This window comes from Gobius niger (assembly GCF_951799975.1).
Source record: "Gobius niger genome assembly, chromosome: 14".
In the NCBI taxonomy this organism is placed as follows: domain Eukaryota; kingdom Metazoa; phylum Chordata; class Actinopteri; order Gobiiformes; family Gobiidae; genus Gobius; species Gobius niger.
Genome location: NC_136865.1, coordinates 17979816 through 18002426, shown reverse-complemented (window position 1 = coordinate 18002426; position 22611 = coordinate 17979816). Strand labels below are relative to the sequence as shown.

At 40.8% G+C, this 22611-nt stretch overlaps 1 protein-coding gene across 5 annotated transcripts in view; it reads right to left on the bottom strand.

Annotated features, from left to right (window-relative positions):
• Window positions 1–22611, bottom strand: part of LOC306974383 (ras/Rap GTPase-activating protein SynGAP-like) — a 50460-nt gene that overhangs the window by 13014 nt on the left and 14835 nt on the right. For 4 of the 5 annotated variants that reach the window (XM_079571600.1, XM_079571598.1, XM_079571601.1 and 1 more), the window contains 12 exons: window positions 21601–21689; window positions 21400–21521; window positions 16322–16475; window positions 14294–14392; window positions 13958–14218; window positions 11891–12226; window positions 10714–10858; window positions 6732–6876; window positions 5010–5246; window positions 3435–3636; window positions 2755–2945; window positions 419–623 (listed from right to left, as the gene is read on the bottom strand). In XM_079571600.1, the coding sequence (XP_079427726.1) occupies window positions 419–623; window positions 2755–2945; window positions 3435–3636; window positions 5010–5246; window positions 6732–6876; window positions 10714–10858; window positions 11891–12226; window positions 13958–14218; window positions 14294–14392; window positions 16322–16475; window positions 21400–21521; window positions 21601–21689 (2186 nt within the window). The remainder of the gene's footprint in view (window positions 1–418; window positions 624–2754; window positions 2946–3434; window positions 3637–5009; window positions 5247–6731; window positions 6877–10713; window positions 10859–11890; window positions 12227–13957; window positions 14219–14293; window positions 14393–16321; window positions 16476–21399; window positions 21522–21600; window positions 21690–22611) is intronic. The other variant, XM_079571599.1, reaches the window with a different exon arrangement.

Below are 22611 nucleotides of genomic sequence, written 5' to 3'. Positions count from 1 at the left end.
TCTCAGAGAGGTTTGGAAAGTGCTGACTCACAACAACGTCTTATTTGTGCGATTTGTCAAGGCCCTTTCAGATGTATACTGTATTCTCGGGGCAACAATGTGAGCCACATTATGTCTGAAAACTTGGCTTGTCTTGATTTTAAAGCACAAAAGCACCGCTCACACTGCAGAAAGCTATCTTTCCAAAAGAATAAACTCAGAGGCGCACAATAGGGATGTGATACAAAACCTTGGCAATTCAGTGATAAAAACATTTCAGATGCACAAGGAGATAAATATGTCATGCGATAGCAATGTTCAATACAGCAATATTGATAAGAATAAAAGGAAGGATGTGCGTGTTTCATCGGATTGAGCTCATGTCGGCAGAAATCTTTCTATTTACTATTTTTAGGAAGAAAAGCCGATTACTCTGTACCTTGGGGTCTGGTTCGGTGATGTCTGAGCTGCTGGTACAGTAAGCCGGACTGGAGCGGGCGAGAGGGGGGCGGGTGACGTAGAAGACCTCCCGGGACGAGCGCAGGTCCCGTTCAGCGTGGCGCCTCATGTTTAGGTTGTTGGACAGGGATTCCACCGCGGACACTCCGCCCGTCGGAGAGGGCAATCGAGATATGTCTATTGAACTATTATGGAAAAAGAGCATTTTTAGATATTAAGGTGATGACTCTCAGGCATCTCGGTTGGTTCTTAGCAAATAAAACAGCTTATATACTGTTTTTATTATTTAAAGCCACACTGCGTAACATTTAATCCAATAAATAAAATTGAAACACAAGCATTTATTTTATGACAGATATTTTCATCATTGGAAAATACCTCATAATTGTACAATCAAACATGTGCCTTTGCTGTGAGCGGCTCAGCTCTCCTAAGACATGACTGTAACTTTACAAGGAGCTCGTCTCCATGGAGATGTAGACTGCAGTCACAAGAATTGGAGATTTAAACAGGTTAGGTCCTCATCCAAATCCATTCTTTATTTACCCATTGCAGTAATAGCATTTTCTGTGTCAAGCTGCTCATTAGGAGCATGTTTTGTATTGATGGCATTGGCAACAGTAAAGCCCAAAATGTTACACAGTGTGCCTTTAAGCATGCAAAAGGCAAAATGCTCAGTCAAGTTAATGTTTCCAAGTATATTTAGTTAGCAGCAACAGGTTTGGGTAATATATATATATATATATATATATATATATATATATATATTTTTTTTTTTTACAATCCTACAGGAAAGACAGAAGAAGAAGAAGTAAATATTTAGATTATAATTGCACACAAGAATCACTAAAGAGAAGTTTTTACATGATGCAATAAACCCATTTAAAAGCTTCAGTCTGTAACAAAGACACAGTTGACAGTTCTTATTTGAACACATTTCTTATGGTTATTTTTAAGCAGGATCAAACCATGAGGCGTTATGCAATTGTTATGTAATAAAACATCTGAAAAGCCAGTTGAAGAAAGATGTGATGCGTCCTGTCAGTCATGTTCTTTGAGGTTTGCAGCTGCCCAGAAATCAGATAATATTCTAACTGTGTAAAACTCAAATCGTTACAAAGCTAATTCACAGCTCTTAAGTCCATATAAGGCCAAGAGCTTCGTTTGTTGTTTCCGGGGATTCAGGTGGGGTTTTAGAATCACATAGTAAACCATAAATAAAATTTGAAATCGAGTAGAGCTGTTGCAACTGTCTCATGACAATAGCAGAGCGAGCGCACTGGTAAAATGACACACACAGGGAAAGAGGTTGGAACAGATGGTGCTGGCAATTATTAATAAAACTAAAACGATTTGGGAATCTTAGAGACTGATTTTCTTTTTATGCAAATTATGTTCATTATATGTAGCTTTTTTTTTTACACATATCAACCCTAACGTTATAACTTAGATCAGATCTATATCTAGACTATACCAGGGCCAAGATAGGGCTTAACATAAGTAAAGTAGTTCCATACGCCATCAGTGCTCAAAACTCATCGCAAAACTAAGGGCTACTAGTGATTCCTCGAGTCTCCAAAATCACTGTAGGAGGTAGAGCCTTTAGCTACCAAGCTCCGGTTTTGGGGGAGGAGGAACCCCGCCTACAGGAATTGGACAATAAGAAATGATGCTCCAACAAGGACTGGATGTTCTGAGATCTTGGCCCGTCTGATGAGGGACTCCCATCAGCCCTGGCTCTCTATAGCCTGTCCGTTCATGGGAGATCTCTCCTTATGTGGTTCTCTTTTCTCCCCTGGATTTTGAGTTTTTCCTCGCTGTGCTGGAGAGTGTAAGGATGGGGGACACCTGCTGCCAACGCTTATTTGGACTTCATGTTTGCCTGGATACTTAATTCGCCTGAACTTTACATTGTTTTATTTACTGTTCTGTTTTATTGCCTTAATGTTTAGTGCAGCCCCGTGAGGCAACTCCTGTTGTGATATTGGGCTATACAAAATCAGTGATTGATTGATTGAGTGGTACCTGCCCCGGACCACAGACCGAGAAACACTGCCCTGAGCTATGTCATTACACCTACTACCTGATGCATCACACCCACAAACAAGTTCAAGAAATGATGGCGTGTTTGAGGTCTAAGGGTTAGGGTTGATGATTTTAAACATAAGAAAGCAAAATGATAAAAGGCTATTTTATTGTCTAAATAGTTGTGTTCTTTGCCATTTTCTACGTGCAGCCATTCAAACTGTGATTCAAGTGGGATTAATTGTAAAGGACATAATGCTCGTGGGCTGATTTAAGACCTGAATATTCTACCTGTTCAGGTCTCTCATCATAAGGCTTTGGAAGTCGGATGACATCATGCGGTTGAAGGAGGGTCTGGAGAAGAGGCGGTCCTTGGGCCTCTCTGGTTGGTGATTGGTCGGCATGTGGAGCTGCGGGTTCCTCAGAGCCACGCTAATGTCGTTCAGCAGTCGAGGTAAGGGCCCGAGTTTAAGAATAGCATCCTACAAGAACAGGGAAATGAGGTTCAGTATGGCCGACTGACTAAAAAAAAGCATTTTATACAAACAAAGGGGAGCTTAATGCTGCCGACCTACTTTGAGTCAAACTTTTGTTAATGAGTGTCTGGGAATAACGAAAAAGTAGACTGAAGCAAGATAATTACATTTTATGAGTTATTGCTCAGCATAATGTGGATTTTATGTAACACACATACAGTTTATACAGCACTTCAGTTAAGAGATGCAGTTTCCGTCATAACATTTCAATACAGTGCAGGTTTTAAGAACAAGCTAAATATTTTATTATATTGTAACAGAGACTCATTTCACTTTTGATCAGAAGGACTTTCCCATCAGTGCAATTGTAAAATGACAATAAAGTTCTTTGTTCATTCAATCACATGTCCAGCTGCTCTAATGTGAAAATCCGACTGACTTCATAACGGTGTAAAGTTAATAAGACAGTTTTTTAATAAGTGATTGCACTCGTACCTTGCTGAGCTGCCCCATGACCTCCCAGAGTAAACTGTGGAGCATGGACAGCTCTCGTCCCAGGTCGATGTAACCCTCAAAGCCCCCGGCGTTTCCCCCGGTGTCCAGGTTGGAGATCTCGTACAGAAACTGCTGCATCGAGCCCCACTCCATCTCCAGGAACTCGTTCATGAAATACATGTATTCCTCTTTGGGACCGAACCTGAACAAGATAAAATAACATGTCGAACAGGCAGAGGTTTATTACTAAAAATCCTAAATAAGTGGATTTTTTTTTTTGTCATGCATTAATTGAGTTAAATGCTTGACATTTTAAATAATTGGTATTGCTTTAATTAAGCAAATTTTTTAAAGTAGCGGCTAGAGAAAACAATTTAAATGGGCTGCAGTTATTTTAATGACTCTTAATGCGCAATTATGATCACATTTATTAATACACGGGTTGAATATTAAATTAAAGGGGCTGGATGCAAGTTCGCCATTTTATACTCACTACTGCCACCTCAGGTTATACGTGTACCTGCACCTTCTATATTAAGCTTGTGCATGACAGCACTTCGGACCCGAATTAACAACTTTTTGAGTGACAGTGCAGGATTTAAGGCAGTTGTGGTGAACAGGTCTGGGCTCATTCTACACATTAAAGCAGTACTAAGTAACTCTTCCCCCTAGAGGCCATTAGTGCAACTGCAGGTGTAGTAGCAAGTTACGATTTTTTAACTTATTAATTGTCTTGGAGAGTAAATACTACGCTGACAGGAAAGGCGAAGGGAGAGAGGGTTACTGTGCATCCAATTATACAATGGATTTTTTTTTTTTTTTCACTCAAACTTTGCTGTAAATACTGTTTAAAGTGACGTTAGCCCGCAGATAGCTTTGCCCGTTAGCCTGTTAGCTTCTTCTTCGTGATTTCATTAGTGTGTATTGCTTTCTCCGGACCGGTGGCAGTCAAGTTGCAAACATGGTTTTCTGGTCAGAGACACCAGGGGGAGATGAAAGACCCTCCAATCATCCCATAAACACTTATATTACCCACAGGGACTACGAAAAGGATTTTTTAAGGTAAACACGTTACTTAGGACTGCTTTAAGACATTGTTGGAACATGTAGGGGGAGGAAAATACATAATTTTAACATTTTTAAACTCTGTATAGTCCCTTTAAAGTAGCTTACTAAATTGACTTGTTTCGTTAAGAAAATGAAAACATAGAAAAGCAATTGCAAAATAATACAATAATACAATAATTTTGTACTTTTTTTCATAGAAATCCTGTCAATCATCTGGGTCAGGTTCTTTCAATAAACTCATATTAGGTCTAGATTTGGGTACTTCAGTTTGTGTGTTATGAGTTAATGTGCAGGGTTTCATTACTTTTAATTCAGTAGAATTGTAAAAAGAAAAAAAAAATGCAAATGATACTGCTCAAGATTAGTCTTCTTTGTCGCTTGTCTCCTTTCATTAAAATATCACGTCACACTAAAAGCACACAGTCATAGTTGGAGTCAAAACTTAATAAGCCTGTCCTAGTTCTATTAATAAACCCGAATGACGCAGCGGCTGTGAGCGAGACTCACTTGCCGTAGCTGGCCAGGTTCTGTATGACTTTGGCGATGAGCGTGAGCGTGCGGGACGTGCGCTCGGCGGGGTACTCCTGCATCAGGTTGAAGAGGGAGGGGGACATGATGGCGGGACACATGAAGCGCAGGAACAGGGAGGAGCTGATCAAGCTGTCGGCCAGATCCTCCCGGCCGCGCTCCGCACATCTGGCTCTCCACGACGCAAACACTTCCTTCAGCTCCCGCGGGAAAATGCTGAAAGACAAGAGCAACTTTATTAGACATGCAAAACGATGTGATGGAACAACTTATCTACTGCAGCGGCTCTCCAGATTTAAGCACCACAGTTTAAGAATATTTGGTATCTTGAACTAGTGCTACAAGACTGTGCGACGAACCAAACCAGACCAAAGACTAAGCCATGAATAAACAACAATCTTATACAAAAGAAATTGTCACCAGTGGTTCTCTTTTGGTATCAGGACCCATTACCACAGAATGACACGCATATTTAACAAGCGTATTTATTTTATTAGGTAAAGTACTGTATTTGCACTGTTATGATTATTGTGATATTTTGAAACCCCATAAAGCTGAAATCAAATGAAAACAAAACTTGGCATTAGTCATTTTCGGTACATAAATATTGAAATAAATGTTCCCAAGAAAAGGTACATGGCCTAAAACTAGGGCTGGGTAGGAAAAAGGTTTAGGTACTACTACTTCAGGAAATCGACATAATAAAAGTATTGAAAGCAGGTACCAAAAAGAAATATTAAATCTTTATATTCAAGTTTTAATGCTGTTGGAAAAAAGAAAGTGAAACACAAAATTGGAGGGGGGGGGAATTGGAAACATTTGGGGCAAAATTGGGGGGAAAAAACTGAAATGAAAAAATAAAAATTAGAGGAAAATATTTTGGAAAATAGTGAAAAAAATTGGGAAAATTTTGACCAAATTTGGGACGAAAAAAGTGCAAGTTTGTTATTAAAAAATAAAATTGTGGAGAAAAAATTTAACAGAAAGACATGGAAAGTGTTTTTTCCGGCCTTTTGTCGCTAAAGGAAGTTTCTTGGTTGTTTCACCTGAAACAAATGATACAAATGCAAAAGAAACTAAATGGAAGGGATATGCATTAATTAACATTATTAATCTGTTCTATGATTCCATATTTAACAGTACCCAGCCTGAGAAATAACAACAGTGGCTGAGGGAAGGTGCCTGAGCACCACAGTCAAGACTACAACAGAGATGCACAGCTTGACCCAGTATGATATAGCGATTTAATTTATACTTTAACACAGCCCTACTGAAAACTCTGTGAGTTCATTCATCTTCCGAGCAAGTAGTAGTAACATCTGTAAGCCAGAGTGTAGGCTTTTAAGACTAACAACAATAATTTGAACATTTTCAAAATCATACTTCCACACAATACCTATAGAGGGGGCAAGAATACTTCCTGAACCAACTGTAAATGATGTAAAATATTCTTTAGTGCCTCCTTTTAAAATACCAGTGCAATAAATGAGCCGCATCCTGAGATCCATCTGTCTGATTCAAACGACCAGTGGCAGGAGAAAACAGCAGCATGTGGAAAACTACTGAACCAGGATTAAGGCCCACTCACCCTTCTGCTGTACGAGGGAGTAAACGTTTTGCTTCCATACATCAGGGTAGCGGTAATTAGAAAACTCTCTTGAACGCTGTTTGTGTACAATGAGCCCGGGGGAACAGACTCACCAGAGCGAGTTGATGATCTTGCAGAGGAGCAGCTCACAGCACATGCGCAGGTTCGCCTGGTGGTCGGCCAGGACGGACGGAGGGACTCGCATCGGGTCCACCTCGCAGTTCTCCTCGGACTCGTATAAGGCGCGAATAAAGTCACCTGCGATTACACATGGGCAATGTTGACAAAAATGAATGCCTCGACGTTTCCGGGACAAACTCGATAAAGATAAAACAGCTATATTTTTTGTATACCATCTGAAATCTGCGTGTGTTAAAGGGATTTTTTTCATTTTTTATAAATTCATGCAGAAGAGTTTAGTGGTGCTAGGCTAGTGCTAGGCTAGTGCATGTCTATGGTAACTAGTAGCCTGCATTAAAAACAGTCTGACCCAAGCACAGTGCACCTGAGGCAAATCACTTATAACACCAGACTACCCATATAAATGTCTGTGTTGACTGAATCATTTTTGAAATATAACCTTTTTGCATTTGCTTGCATTTGATCTGCTAGGTTACCGGATCTACAGTAGTTTGTTGCAGCCGACATTAAAGGAGCTTTCTACAAATCAGATATGGCAACGTTTGGAGGACTACCCGATGATTTTGAAGAGGTTTTTAATGCAGGCTGCTAGTTACCATAGACATGCGCTAGCCTAGCACTAGCCTAGCACCACTAAACTCGTCAAATATAAGGACTGCATAAAAATAAAATTTAAAAAAAGTCTCCAGAAATCAACAACACTCTGGATAACTAGGAAATGAGGCCCTATGTCAAAAATCCTGAAATATATATGTGTTGAAGAATTGACATCTACAGCGCAGACATGTATCTTTGTAAACGTTTTATAGATTTCAATGGCAATCCTTCTTATTATCAGCAATATACCTCAACATTGCACTTTGCATATGTTCTAATAAACAATTTCATTCATATCTTATGGGAAATGTATTGCCCACATTGACCTGCAATTCACACAAAGTAAATGAAGTCATTATCCAGATCCATTTACTCTATGCTAAGTAAAACGACAGCTTTAAAATGCGTTGAGAACTACAACGACTCAATGGTTGCAGTTGTAAACACCAAAGCAGCACTTAATTACGACTAATGTAGGAACTCTAAACACTAAAGAAAGCTTTACAAATGCGACGTCAACAGTAACTTGAACAGCACAATTATAAAACTAAATAAAACATCTAAATCAAAGCCCATGTGATTACAGTATTTTACCTAAAGTGCATGCTGTGTGGATCTTTTTGATTACTGTAATGCAGTTTTAATAACGTCTGAGACACTGAAGAACGAGTATTTACGACTGGTGTGAAGCAGATAAGCAACAAATAGGCCTTAAACCCAAATGAAAGCAAAATGTCCTTGTGCACATCTGACGAGTGCTTGTGATGTTTTTTTTCCCAGATGAAAAGGAAGTGAAAGCGACAAATTGACTATAGTAATGTTCAAATTGTATCGAGTTGGGATTTGACATTGATAATGTAAAATATGTCATGAGCCTGCCCTCGGCACATTGTACCCATCGTCTTTGTTCTATCCCAATCAGATAAACTAAAGGAAAATGATCTCAGGTATGCACAAATCAATAATGCTAAGAACCAAGGGACAGCCATAGCAATAGCAACAGCAATTTAACTTCACAAACTAGCCCTTAGACACTGTTTATTGTCATCACTTGGTGGCTGTGGTGTCACACTGTAAACGAAGAGGCCACATCTGCAGATAGATTTTTTGCTTGACAACTAGTTCTTTCAGATGAGAAAATAACAAATTCAAAAGCCCAGACTTTTGTTTAGCTTGATCTATATAAGGAATTTGCATGGGGTGAGGAAACCAGTCTGTCCCTTCGTGATTGAAAATAAAGCAAATATGCAATATTGACTTAAAATCACACGAAATTCAGTATTAATCCACCGTCAATTAAAATTAACACTATTTGGCCAGACTCAATATTATAATGTTTATTTGTGGTGTTAAAGCAAATCAATTAAAAACACAGTGTATAAAAGCTATTCCCCGTCTCCCAGCCCTATTGGAGCGTAATAGGATGAAGAGTGAAACAACTGGCTCATCATTCTTTGTGTGTGAGAAAATCCTTAAATCAGCTTAGACTGCTTTGCATGAGTTTCATATCTCCTCGACGCAGCCCAACACTAATGCTCACTGTCTACGGTTTCGTTATGAAAGGAAATATGACTTCAAAACACAGGCGCTGTCATTCACTCTGACTGTAAAACTGTTTTTCTTTATTATATTTTGGCCCCCTAACCTTAAGTACAAATTCCGAAAATGCAAGGGCACCAAGTATAATATGAAGCTTATTTGGCGTCCTGTCGTGTAGAAACGTATTTTTAAAAACGTACAATATGTCAGTATTATGTTATGGATTGGACACGTAATTAAAGACATTATGTTGTTCAGTTGTCACTATTATACGCTGCCTGACCAAAAAACAGTCTCCACTAAAAAGGTCACATGCTCTAATATTCCGTTGGACCGCCTTTAGCTTTGAATACGGCATGTGTTCGCTGTTGAATTGTTTCAATAAAGCTTCTGCAATGTCAAAAGATCCTGTGACGGCCAATCCATGTGTGAAAATGACGCTTCATGCTCCCTGAACCACTCTTTCACAATGTGAGCCCGATGAATCCTGGCATTGTCATCTTGGAATATGTACATGCCATCTGGGAAGAAGAAATCCATTGATAGAAGAAATCCAGCTGACTCAAAGAATGAGGCAAAATAGGCAAATCATAATAGTTAGGTTAAATCCAGGTGGTGGTCAGGTAGTGTTTGAAAAAATGGCCCTTGTTGCGTTTGTGCACTAAACTTAGTTTAGTTTATTTGAGCTCTTCACCTTAATTCAGTTACAAACGACATATTGTTTCACATTAATGGAAGCTCAAAAGGAGTAGGCCAGGGGTGTCGAACTCGTTTGGGTCGAGGGCTTTATCAGCCTGTGTCACATGTGTCTCAAAGTGCTACAGTCATTATTCATTCACTCCACACTCGATGGCAGTAAGTTGCTATTGTAGCCACAACCGCCCTAGGGCAGACTGACCATTTACCACGTGGCTATAATATGCTGTTTATATCCTGATCTCTTATTATGTCAGTGCCCTCTGCTGGACACGTGTGGAATTCTTTCCTTTTTTAAATTAAAGCTGCCCGCTAGTAGCTGGAGTGAGCAAACTGATTTTTTTGTTAAAAATCCATAACTCTGCACAGGAATGGACTAGAGACTTACTTTGACATACTACTTTGACATTTACAGGATTTCATGCTCCTCAAAGGGCCACATTAAATCATCTCGCGGGCCGCATGTGGCCTTGACCTTGACACATGTGGAGCAGGCTGAAGCTGAAGCTGAAGCTTATGTGCACCTACCCCTATATTCAATACTCTCAGTACTCGTGCATTTCACATTTTATTCCCATTGGGAACTCAACTAATAACAACTGTATCTAACAACTCTCATTACTTTGATTGAGTTCAAGTATACCTTTTTCATACCTAGGCACACACAACAACAACAACGAGCGTGTACCTGATTATGGGCTACATTTTCAAAAACAAAACAATCAGTAATATAGACCTTACAACTTGCAGCATTTGACTTGGGAAGAGCTTGTAGCTACATTCCACATCAAATGTACATTGTCACAAACTATAAAGATGACTGTATGTCTATTGTACAAACAGCAAGACTAAATCTGTATTAAGTCGTGCTTCCATAAGGCTCTATGTCGCCAAGGAAAATGTTAACACAACATCCCGCATAACACAAGACCATGGTAAGCAGAAATACGAGAAAGTTCAATATATTGATCCAAGTATAACAATGTCAAAATCAGTATGTGTGAAGGATTTCATTTTCAGCGCCTGATTTATGTATCTTTTGAATCCACCATGAAATGCCAAGATGACACATATTGGATGCATCAGGAAGGGACTATTATACTGGAGAAATTGCGCCCTTACCTATCGCTTCCTTGAGGTATCTGTGGCCTATCAGTTTGAGGTACTCTTCCACAGCCTTCGTCGCCAGTGTGTTTTCTCTGAAGATCAAATGTTCCCGGTCCATAAATCGATCCACTTCGCTCATGGCCATGTCAGACAGAAACTCCTGAGAAATAAAAAATCATTATAGGCGCAGCAAATTCACTGATCTTGGCCGTTTCCCCCGGGATCTCAATGGTATAAGATATTCTCATAGTTATTAAAGAAATTTTTCACACCACCTCAGAATTAATTTGGATAATAAAGGTCCAAAGTAAAATAGAAGTAAACCCCAGTGCAGAAAGAGCAGAAACAAATAAAACTAAATCAAGTCTAATCCACGACTAAAAAAGATTTAAACCAGGTATTAATGGTAAATACAACCAGGCAGAACCATGACTAACTTAAAAAAGGTCTAAGCCAGCCAACCTTAGGTATAAAAGTTTTACTGCCAGCTTGAAATTCATATCATACTCTGACTAACTGTGTGGTGGCAGAAGGCACCACAGTGAAACAGCTGTTTGATGCACTGATTTAAATGAGTTATAGACTTTTTGAACAAAGGGAGCTGCAAATTTGAATTTGATTTCTTATGATGAGCCAAAATGTGTCACCACCAGGCCCTCGATGAAAGGAGTTTGGTCACACCTGATCTACACCAAGATATAACACAAACTAAGCCCTGTTTTAGTCAAAAATGCTCTTATTTTAAAGGAATAGGCCACCGTTTTTACATACTAAGATATATACGCTTATACGAGTTGATGTGTACCTATCTGGTCTTTGTGCGTGCGCTCTGTCACGCAAATGTTGTTAGCATTTAGCCTCTCCCAGCAAAGGTATAGCTCCAAACTGGGGTGAAGTTAGAAGCTACCAAGCTGTTCCACATTTTCCCTATTAAAGTCTAGTGACACAAAATTAAACATGTCGATTTTCTAAGCAGATAAAAAGGGGCACTATATTGTGAGGCGTAATAACATCTGGAGTACTTTGACGATATCACTGCGCAGAAGTCGAAGTACTGAGCGCACGCACAAAGACCAGACAGGTATACTGTATATCAACTCGTCTAAGCTCACTTAAGAACATATCTCAGTATGTAAAAACGGTGGCCTATTCCTTTAACAAAGACTTAACAGCAAGTCTATAGAACATTTACCTTGGTCTTCCCAGTGCTTTGGAGGATGTGCACCAAGGCAAAGGCGACCTCCTCTTTGCTCTTCACGCTCAGCAGTGGCTCCAGGACGCCGCACAGTGTCCGGTAGTTGTTGGTGATGTACTCGGCAAACTCCTTGTACAGCTCCATGGGCAGGATGTTCATGGTCTGGTAACGGGACTTGATGCGGAGCGAGGCGTTGATGACTTTGGCACTGCCCACTCCGCCGCCTTTGGCCAAAACGCTGGACTGGATGACCGGGTACCACTGCTCCACAAACTGCCGGCCCGTGATGCTGGAGATGGGGATGCTGACCAGGCCAATGTATGTGCTTTTCTCCTGCAAAGAAGGCATATTATTATTATACCTCTCACATGTGCCTAAAGTGTGAATGTGTGAATCTCACTCCTCATTTATTTGTTCATCAACCACAGCTGCTCAGAGAATGTTCAGTAATAATGACATTTTAAGCAGCAGTAAGGATGCTTAAAAAGGGACTGAAAATGTTGGTCTCTGGTTGAAAACTATCAGATGCAATTAAAGGCCATTGTAGTCATTTTGGTATAAATGAGTCGCACTTTGCTTCACAGTACAGTAATAGTGTAGTTATCACTGGAAATTCACAGTCTACATACTGGGTTAGGGTGAGTTAGTTAGTTAGATAGATAGACTTTATTTTTCATTCAATGCACAAAGTACACAGAACGGAATTTTGTTGCATTTTATACTCGCTACTCTCTAAAACCTAAAGTGAGGATAGTGCAAAAGGTCATTTGAGTCATTCAGTCATTCAGCAGTCTAATTGCCATTGGAAAAAATGTGTTGTAACTTGACTGTAACTATTATAGTACCAGGTCACTAAATACTCTTGCTCTTTTAACGCACAGAACAGCACACCCAAAAGCACTCCTCGAAATGTACAATGAAGAATAGGCTAAGTAGGAGGTGGGCTGCTGCTCAAACGCCGCCTCCGTCTGCCAACAGCTCACTCATGACAAAACATACAAGACAAACTATGTGTTTATACATACATGTACTGCCCGTGTATATGTATATATAAATATGGGAATGATTGTACGATATGGGGCAGTATCAGATGGCAGCGATAACCTAGTACTATTGGATACTTAAGAATATACAGTGCAACGTATTGTAAGTTTCAGTGTTCTTGTAAACTTTGATTCTATTTAGCGACCTGCGTAGGAGGAGATTGAGCAGCCATGTAAGTTTCACTGACGACTCGGGACCATTACTATGAATCATCTATCTCTAATTATTATATCGATGGGGCGGCATAAATAAATAAGTATTGTTTGCTTCAGCCTACTCCTTCTTGGGCATTATTGTGTTTCTTTCTTTTTTTGTCTATTAACATGGAACTTGGAATTGTTCAAAAAATAAACTAAACCTTTTTGCTATAGACTTTTGGAATTGGGATGTCATATTGCAAAGCATTATGGGATTTGCAGTGAACCTTTTCCATTATAAAGTGATGGAGATTTAAGAAGGTAAAAAAACTGGAGTTATTGTTCACATTATAATGTAGTGACTCAGCAGCTTAAGGAGCTGTTCTCCGGCTCTTTTCAACACGTTTGATGCTGTTAGTCTATTGACAATGTTTCCGAGTGCTCACAAATATGGTGGATCTCCATGGTAACAGTGAATTTATAACAGTTCATCCGGGACTTTACCATCCAAGTTGTTACCTCCTTAGAAAACATGGTTAATGGTCTCAATTACTTTACGTCAAGAAACCACTCACTCATTCACACTGTCATTCATACACCAGTGTAAGCAGACACTGGAGGCAAGATGGGTGAAGTGTCTTGCTCAAGGACACAACGACAACATAAAATAGAATCTAACAAAATGTTAGAAATGGGTTCAAACCAGCTTCTTGTGCATGTAATTACAGTCCATGTTGCCATTCACATCACTCACTGCTTCTCTCTGTCAGCTCGAGGCAACAGATTGGCATGTGCTATTTCTCTGCATACATGATTATCCAGCCCTGTATAGACCATGCCTCCAAAGCCATTATTACGTGACTACAGCTAGACTCTCTCTCACCTTGCGCCTTTTCTTGTCTGTCTCCTTGTACAGGTGCAATCGAAGGCTACGGATGGTGGGCAGGTTGTTGAACTCAAAATGCTCGCCCCAGAACACGGTGTCGGTGCGGGGCTTGCTGGTGGTGCGCGCGTACAGCATGTCGTCCAGACACAGCTCACAGTAGTAGCGCTTCTTCGCAGGTAAGTCCCGAGCCTCGATGATCCACAGCTTCAGCACGTTGTCCACCCGCCTGCTGTTGTCCTGCATGGGCGACATGGAGTTCTGTTACCACAATATAACATACATTCATCAAAATGAAGCAGAAAGTCAAGAACAGCTTTTCGATCAGCAGGCTACCTTGTTGGGTTTGATGGCCCGCTGCAAATTTTCAATCCACTTGTCTCGCTCCGAAGCCGAGCGGCAGGCAAAGCATTTCGTCCCTGAATTGGTTGTCACCTAAAAACAGCAAAACAAATGTAGTCTTCATTTTTGTTTTGTTTTAGGTTTCATCAAGATATACAAAATAACAGTGGCGTGCAGACATTTTGAGGGGCAGGTGCTCAACCAAGACAAAAGGGCACAACCCCCCCACCCCCCAAGAAAAGACAAAAAAAAGTGATTTTTCTGTAATTAGTGACACTAACAGATTGATTAACACAGCAACATAAAATGTCCAATTATGTGAACCTAATAGTAATCTACATAGACTTTAAAGGACGATGTAGGACTATCACAAGGCTCTGCACTGCACTTAAGTTCAGCACAAATACAAATAAATGATGCAAAGGTACTGTAGCCTACACTTAAAACATCTGGTTTGTCAAATATCATGACATGGATATTTTTGTCCATGTCAAAAATATGTTAAATAACAATAATCCTGTTCCTGTGCTCCTCACACAGATGCACAGATGCACAGTGTCCAGAACCCAGGCACCTCCTCACCCTTCTCTCTCCTCTCCCTTCTGTCTCCTTAGCTCAGCTCACTCTGCTCTGGCCCTGGTCTACGCTCAGCCCAGGCCCTACAGCTCATTTTCAGAACATTTTATAGCGCGACAAACAGAACCGCTAATGTGACTGACTTCTTATCGCTGACTTTGTCCGGACGGTCTCGACATGCGCGGCGGCGCTGATGTCCTCGCCCTGACGGCCCTTTCGTTTCCTTTCCCTTTAATAATCCAGTCATGTCGCGCTGGCTCCTTCATAAAGTTAGCGAATTTACAGTCTACTTTACTCCCGCGTCTTACAGAGATGGGCTGTACCATCTTCTCAAAAGGAGGAAACACGGGGACAGCACAGCTGCCCTTCACTGATCAGGAGCGTCAGCGCCGCCGCGGGAGAGAGGCTGAGGTGGAATGAAGCGTGATTCGAAGTTGCTGAACATTAAAACTGTATTTTCAGCACATGTTGGCTCAGTAGGGCAAATATCTAAGAACAATACAAGAAATAATACTTAATATTGGAGAGAAAAAAAAACAGGTCTTGAGAAGGGCACTTAAAGGGCACAGGGCAAAGGGGCAGGTGCTTGAGCACCACCTGGGCTCTACCTGTTCAATAACACTAGTATATTGTGAGTCCAGAATAGTAAATAATGATAATTGAAAAAATGCACTTCTTGTTCAAACTTTACACACCTATCAAGATCAAACAGGACTAAAACGAGTCGAATAATGGTGTTAACTAGAGAAACACACAACTTAAATAAATCAATCAAATAATTTTAACATTTTTAAACTCTGTATAGTCCCTTTAAGCATCAGATTGAAAATGTGAAAATTAAGCCATTTAGAGTGATTTTATTTCATTATTTCACTTATCTTGGTAATTTTGTTTTTGTTTTTTATTTGACGATAGAACAAATGATACAAGGATTTCTCATAATAAACCACGCCTCAGTCAGCCTCTTTTTTTAATAAGCGACCACCTCTCACCAGTGGCGCAGGCACATGGCGCAAAAGCTGAGCCACATGCTAGATGACGGATGTCCAACATCGTGTTTGGAGCAGCGCTGTCATTGCACCAGGCGGAAGATCTGGCCCCATATCTTAACCCCATTGAGAATCTTTGGGATGTGCTGGAGAAGGATTTGCACAGTGGTCACACTCTGCCATCATCAATACAAGCTCTCGGTGAAAAAAGGAAAGTCTGGAAAGTCGCAGGAAAGAGAACCAGAACCTATTGTACATGTTTTCTTTACTGAACACCTACATTTTTGTAATTGTTTAGAATTGTACAAAAACCCTGGTCACCAATAATAGATGGATAAAAATAGTTTAAAATTTAAATTAAACATAATTCCTCCAGTCTCCAGTTGCTTACAGTATAAAAGCCAGCAACAAACAAGCTACGCAATGTCTCAAAAACATGCACATGTCTCTGTTGTACCTCAAAGCAGTACTCTTGTCCCAGGATGCTTGAATGGACAGGTTTGATGACTGCGTCTTCATCCAGCACCAGGTCCAGCGCCTCTGCGGCGGTGCTGGGGGAGAGCAAGGACTCATGGGAGTGGGACTCTTTGAAGCTCTGCATCAGCCTCGTCCTGCAATAGAGCACATGCATTCAACGGTACTAGAAAGGCTAATTAATGGGTTCAATATAGACAGCACAGCTAAGCTCTTTTTCTTTTTTTTACATTTTGACTCAACTGGACTTGACCACAGACGATAGATGATTTAATTTTAACGCCTTGTCATTGTTTCCTATATGGAGAAAGGTTGGGACGTGAGCGTTTTTATTCCTTTTGTTCAGAAAAGGTAGAAGCATCTGTGGTGGCGGGTGAACACACAGGTATTGGCTCTATTATGCATTCGCGAGTAAAACATGCATTGAGATTGTTTATGCATGCTCTACACATGGAAACTCAGGATCTCTGCAGTGACATTGTGTATTGTAAGTACTGGATTGGTTAAAACAGGTTTCGAGCACTTTTGGTTTTTCGGGAGCTTGAAGGAACAGTTGTTGATGCACGGTGACCTTTGCAGGGGCCAAGTCTTGCTCTCAGAAATAAAAGGCAATGGAGGTGGGAGGGAGCGGGAAGCCGGGAGGAACAATAAAGCAGTCTCTGAGGTTTGGCGAGGTCACAGGGCCAAATGAAAACATACAGCCAACCAAAAAGATCGCTGCAGAGCATTGTAGGAAAGGCAAACACGCTGAATTAAGTTTGTTATAGGTACATACAGTATTAACGCTTCAAGAGCTGAGTGGATGAATAGCTGAACTGCCCCTTTGGGTTTGCTGCAGTTTTCTGCTTTCAAATTGATTTTGTGGCTGAAAAACCTTAAAAACTCTGACCTTTGATTACAGACCAGGGTTGAAAAACATGCTTCGTTTATATAAATTAGTAATTTAACAAAATGTATGTGGATTATAGCTTTTAACACATATGGATCTTGGGTAAGGTATTGTTTTGACTTAGAAATACTGTAAATGCTATATCGTACAAAGGAATCAGAGATTGCTCATGAGTAAATGCACTTAGATCAGAGCAGTGCACTATAATACAACTTAGAAGGAAAAACAGTATAACCAAATATTGCGAAAAGGCCATCCTGGAAGACAGAATTGAGTTCTTTCCATACTCCTTTGTGAAAAATAGATGTTAAGTTATGGCTAACAATGAATAAATTTATATAATTATGAAAAGAACATAATTTATTTTCATGGACTGATGGCCTAAGGTCAAGTAGTTTTGCAGAACCTTTCAGGTCACATTGATAAAGCTACTTTGCTGGTTTGACCAATATTTTATTTTGGCGTTAAAATAGATGAACAGACGCATTTGACGCTAAAGAAGTGAGAAACAGGCTGCACTGTTGTTAGCAGCGGCTTTGATCATCAGAGCGAACATGAAGACGGCACAGGAGACGGCTCAGCCTTTGAAGACACGTAATAATTATTCAGGATTCACGGAGAGCTCATTTAAAGGCAGATTTTATGTCCATTGGTCAGCGGCGCAGTTAACCATGTACAGAGCTGACAGTAGCACCAGAATCACAGCAGAAGAAATGAGAAATGTTTGGCAGCCCGGGGAGAGCAGCTGGCTTGGAAAGCTCGAGTGTGAAGTTGGTTCTGGGATTTACAGAAAAGTCAACTTAACAGCGCAGAGCTCTGAATTAAGAGTATGTGGGCAAGACGGGAGCAGCCTGTGACGGCAGCTGAATGAGGCAGCGTTAACCCCAAAGCTCTCTGAAGGGAGAAGGTAACACGTTTTTACATTCGAAATGAGCTGCAGTCTCCCCCATTTAGAAGCAAGGGTTTTACTCAAATGCTGCAAAAAAAAACACCTTCGAGTCCTGGATATTGAAAAAGCACATGTTGAAAATAGGATATATAAAGCTAGAGTGTACTGTCCCATGACTTGAACAAATTACTTTATTGTCTAGTCACTCATGTTATATAATAAATCATGTCTCCAACTTTAGGCCGGACGAAATGCCGTTTGACATCTCAATCCCAAAACAGACCTGCATTTACACTTTATCCAATCATTAGCTTTTTAAAGGAATAGGCCACCGTTTTTACATACTAAGATATGTTCTTACCTCACTTTAGACGTGTTAATATATCCCCGTCTGGTCTTTGTCCGTGCGCTCTGCCAGGCAAACGGAGCACATACGCAGCCTCTCCCACAGTCACATAGCTCCGAAAATGCTCACGATAGAAGCTACCAAGCTCTTCCACGTGTTCCCTATTTAAATAAAGTTACGTGAAGTGTTTTCATGCGAAGTATATTTACACAGAAATGTAACGTGTCGATTTTATAAGCAAATAAAAAGGGGGACTATATTGTGAGGCGTAATGATACGAGGAGCACAGCGTCCGCGCAGTAACTCCTAAAGACTTCCCCCGCTCACTTCCGTCAATAACCTTTAGGAGTTACTGCGCGGACGTTTTGCTCCTCGTATCATTACGCCTCACAATATAGTCCCCCTCTTTATTTGCTTATAAAATCGACATGTTACATTTCTGTGTAAATATACTTCGCATGAAAACACTTCACGTAACTTTATTTAAATAGGGAACACGTGGAAGAGCTTGGTAGCTTCTATCGTGAGCTTTTTCGGAGCTATGTGACATGTGGGAGAGGCTGCGTATGTGCTCCGTTTGCGTGACAGAGCGCACGGACAAAGACCAGACGGGGATATATTAACTCGACTAAAGTGAGGTAAGAACATATTTTAGTATGTAAAAACGGTGGCCTATTCCTTTAAGGGAGCAACACCAAAGACCATGAAAACAATTATACGGAGGACAACAAACTTTCTCTATGATTACTAATGAAGGATGTTATTGAAACATTTGTAATATTCCACCTCTGTTATCCCGATGTCTCTCAGGTGAACTTTTACACATTTAACACACAGAATGGGCTGCAGCCTCTCCTTCTGAGCTTAAAGGTATAACTAAACAACACCCCGCGCAATATCGGACATGTATTGCACACTTGCCCCAAAAACGTCTCTGGTGTGTCTCTGGTGGCGTCGGGAAACTGTTCTGTCAGCAAACACACGCTTCCTGCCTGCCTCCTCTCCATCCTCACATTTCCCACATGTGCAGCGTGACTGGAGTGTGTGAGGACTGCATAAAATTTTGATCACAATGCAAGATGAATTCCACCAGGACGTGACCCAACGTCAGGACCTAAAAACAAGGTAAGAAGCTGTCACGAAGCCACGAGCGCCGCCAGAAATTTACTACACAAAGTGGTGGAAACGGTACGCCATAAGAGCCAGAATACAACACTATTAAGTGGATATTCATTTATTCATCTCTTTCTGCTGATTCTAGCTATGCCTTTAGCAGAGTACACCATGCACTGTGCCAGTTATTCAAAGGCCAGTTGTTCAAATGCATAAAGTTACTTTCAAATCTCATGCATTATTCATTCATTCTGTGCCCAGTGTTGGAAACAAAGGCCGTTGGTTGCACTGCTTTAAGACGCTAGGGGCCGACATTGTCCGCAGCACCTCACTATGTGGGCGGCAAAACACGCAAGTTTTCCATTAGGTAGCATTGCACTTTAGACACGTTCTGCCTCGTGCCACATTTTGAAAACTTTCTACAGCTAGACATTACTCCTGTGATAACACTGAGTTAGCTACAATTAAAGGGACCAGGCAGGTTTTCGTGAGGAACTTTTTTGAAATCTTTTATACTAATTTGATTGACAGGCCGTTAGCATTAGCGCTAATGGCTACGACCGAACTATGTGCCCCGCTAGCGCCGAGTCTAAAGTGAAGATCCCGCCCTTTTTAGAAACATGCTCTGTCACAGCAGGGTAGGAGGAGTCTGTAAATCCGCCATGATTTCCCAATCCAATGAAGTTTTTATGGTAAACGGGGAGAAGTGAGCAGAAGCTGTCTATTAACTATACAGTCTATGGTTGGAAAGCTATATGTAGCTAGGGCTGCAACTAACTATTATTTTGTAATCGAATAATCTATCAATTATTTTTACAATTAATCGATTGGCTGTGAATGGTGTAGGAAAATGTTATATTTGTATATTTTTATCACATAGCAAACACTACAGACACTAACTATAAAAACAAAGTAGGTTTTCAGCAAAAATACTACATTTTCATATATTTTTTGCTCTATTTGAGTCTGTTTGAACCAGAAAACAATTTATCGATTACTAAAATAGTTGTCGACTATTTCAATAATCGATTAGTTGTTTCAGCCCTATATGTAGCCATAAGCTGCCCTGGGGTATACTGACGGAAGCAAGGCTGCTAATCTGCACTATCGACCCCCTACTACCAAGCCCTGGCCACTCACGGAAGCTACCTGCTATGCAATCCAGAAACTAACCAGGCCAATCCCTGCTTAGCTTCCAAGATTTAGGCATTTTCAAAGTGAGATGGCAGTACACCAATTCACAAGATGCTGTATATGCATGTGTTTATGTTTCCAGGAGACTTAAGCCAGCAATAGAGGACACCTACATGCTGTACCAGGACTGTCAACGTCAACAGACTCAAGGCTCCAACCAGCAACATCCCGATCGTGCAGCAAGAGTGTCACAACCTGATGTGTAAGTACAAGAAGTCAAGACATGATACCTTACATTCATCCACTGAACTGATTTAAACAACTCACTGTTGCTTTGCCCATGCAAGTTAAGAAGGCAAGGTAACAAATATTGCAGCACAAATCATAGGACTCGCTACACCAAACCTCAAAGAACAACACACACACTCCCTGCACGTTCACCTCACCCCTCTGCCGTCAGGAGGGAGATACAGGACATTCAGATGTGGGAATGCTCGTTTTAAAAGAAGCCTGATCCCGTCAACCATCGCAGGCCCCGCTGAGTGTACCCCATATTGTTTGTTCTCTGTTGTTCTGTCTGTCCTTTTGTCAATCATGCACATGTGCGTGAAAAAGAATTTCCCCCCAGGGACAATAAAGTCTAAGTCTAAAGTCTAAGTCTAAATCCACCAAACATGGCATTGCACACACCTTTCTTGGTCGGCGCTTCGAAATCGTGGTAGAATCATTTGCTTGAAGCTGCTGGTGCGGTCCAACTTAGGCTGGCTCTTGGCCCTCTTGATGGAGCCCTTCAGCCTCCGGTTCAGGAAGCTCTGAGGACGCAAACACAGGCGATGAGGAAATAATATGAAACTGTACTTTGTTGTATGTGAGGCACAACGCTGTACTCACGGGCTGCCGGAAGGGCTGTGGGTTGGTGTTGGGAGGTGTCTCCATGCTTGACTGTCTTACAGAGGCAAAACTTGCCCTGCGAGATTGGTCTGGAGAAGAAGACAATTAATAGAAAGACATAAAGACACAAAACTGCACAGTTGATGGAACAGCACTATATTGGTACATGCAAAGTTATTCACACAGATGGCAATGACTGTCTTGCAAAAATCAGCTTTAGACTGGTCTGAGTAACATTTAATGCATTGGTAACAAAAACAAGTTGCAGTGCAGATTGGTAAAGCTTGCCACAAGGACAAACATCTACAACCTCAGGAGACAACACGAAGTCAACACTGACATTTGAAGACACTTGAATATTGCACAGAAACTCTCCTCTCCAAGGCCAGTGCGCTGTGAGTAATGTGTCGGGCATATTGAGCCTCCATATACACAGTATATATGACTCATTTCTTCAAACATGGATGTTGGACTGACCTGAGCCTGTACAAACTATAAATATATGGATATGTCAATGGATGTATAGACAAAGAAGGTGTCTTAAGGGAAGGGCTTCTCGATAGCAGATCAATACTGAAGGAGCAAATGCATCCAGACAACAAGAGGAATGTTTTAAGTTTTTATGTAGCTCAACATATGAACAACTTCGACCAAAGTTTACAGGAAGACCATAGATGTAGATTTTTTTTTCTTCTTTCACAGCCACTTTGAGACATTGTCAAAGTGGTTAGGATTGTTGTGACTCTTTCCCTACAGTGACAATGCGGTACATGTTATCAGAGGTTTCCATCAAAAAAACCAAAGTGCCTCACTTCTAAATATAGCTTTTCAAAAGCAAACGAACAGCAGAGAGATAAGTACCTCTGTAAATCTGTAATCAAGTCGAGTCCTGCTGGGAAAATCTTATTCCTTGAAGAGGTAAAAACAGTCAACAAATGATTACTCATGAAGTGCATTAATATCTATGTAAGACCATTACCACTGCTCCTCCCAGACTACAATTTCGACTAG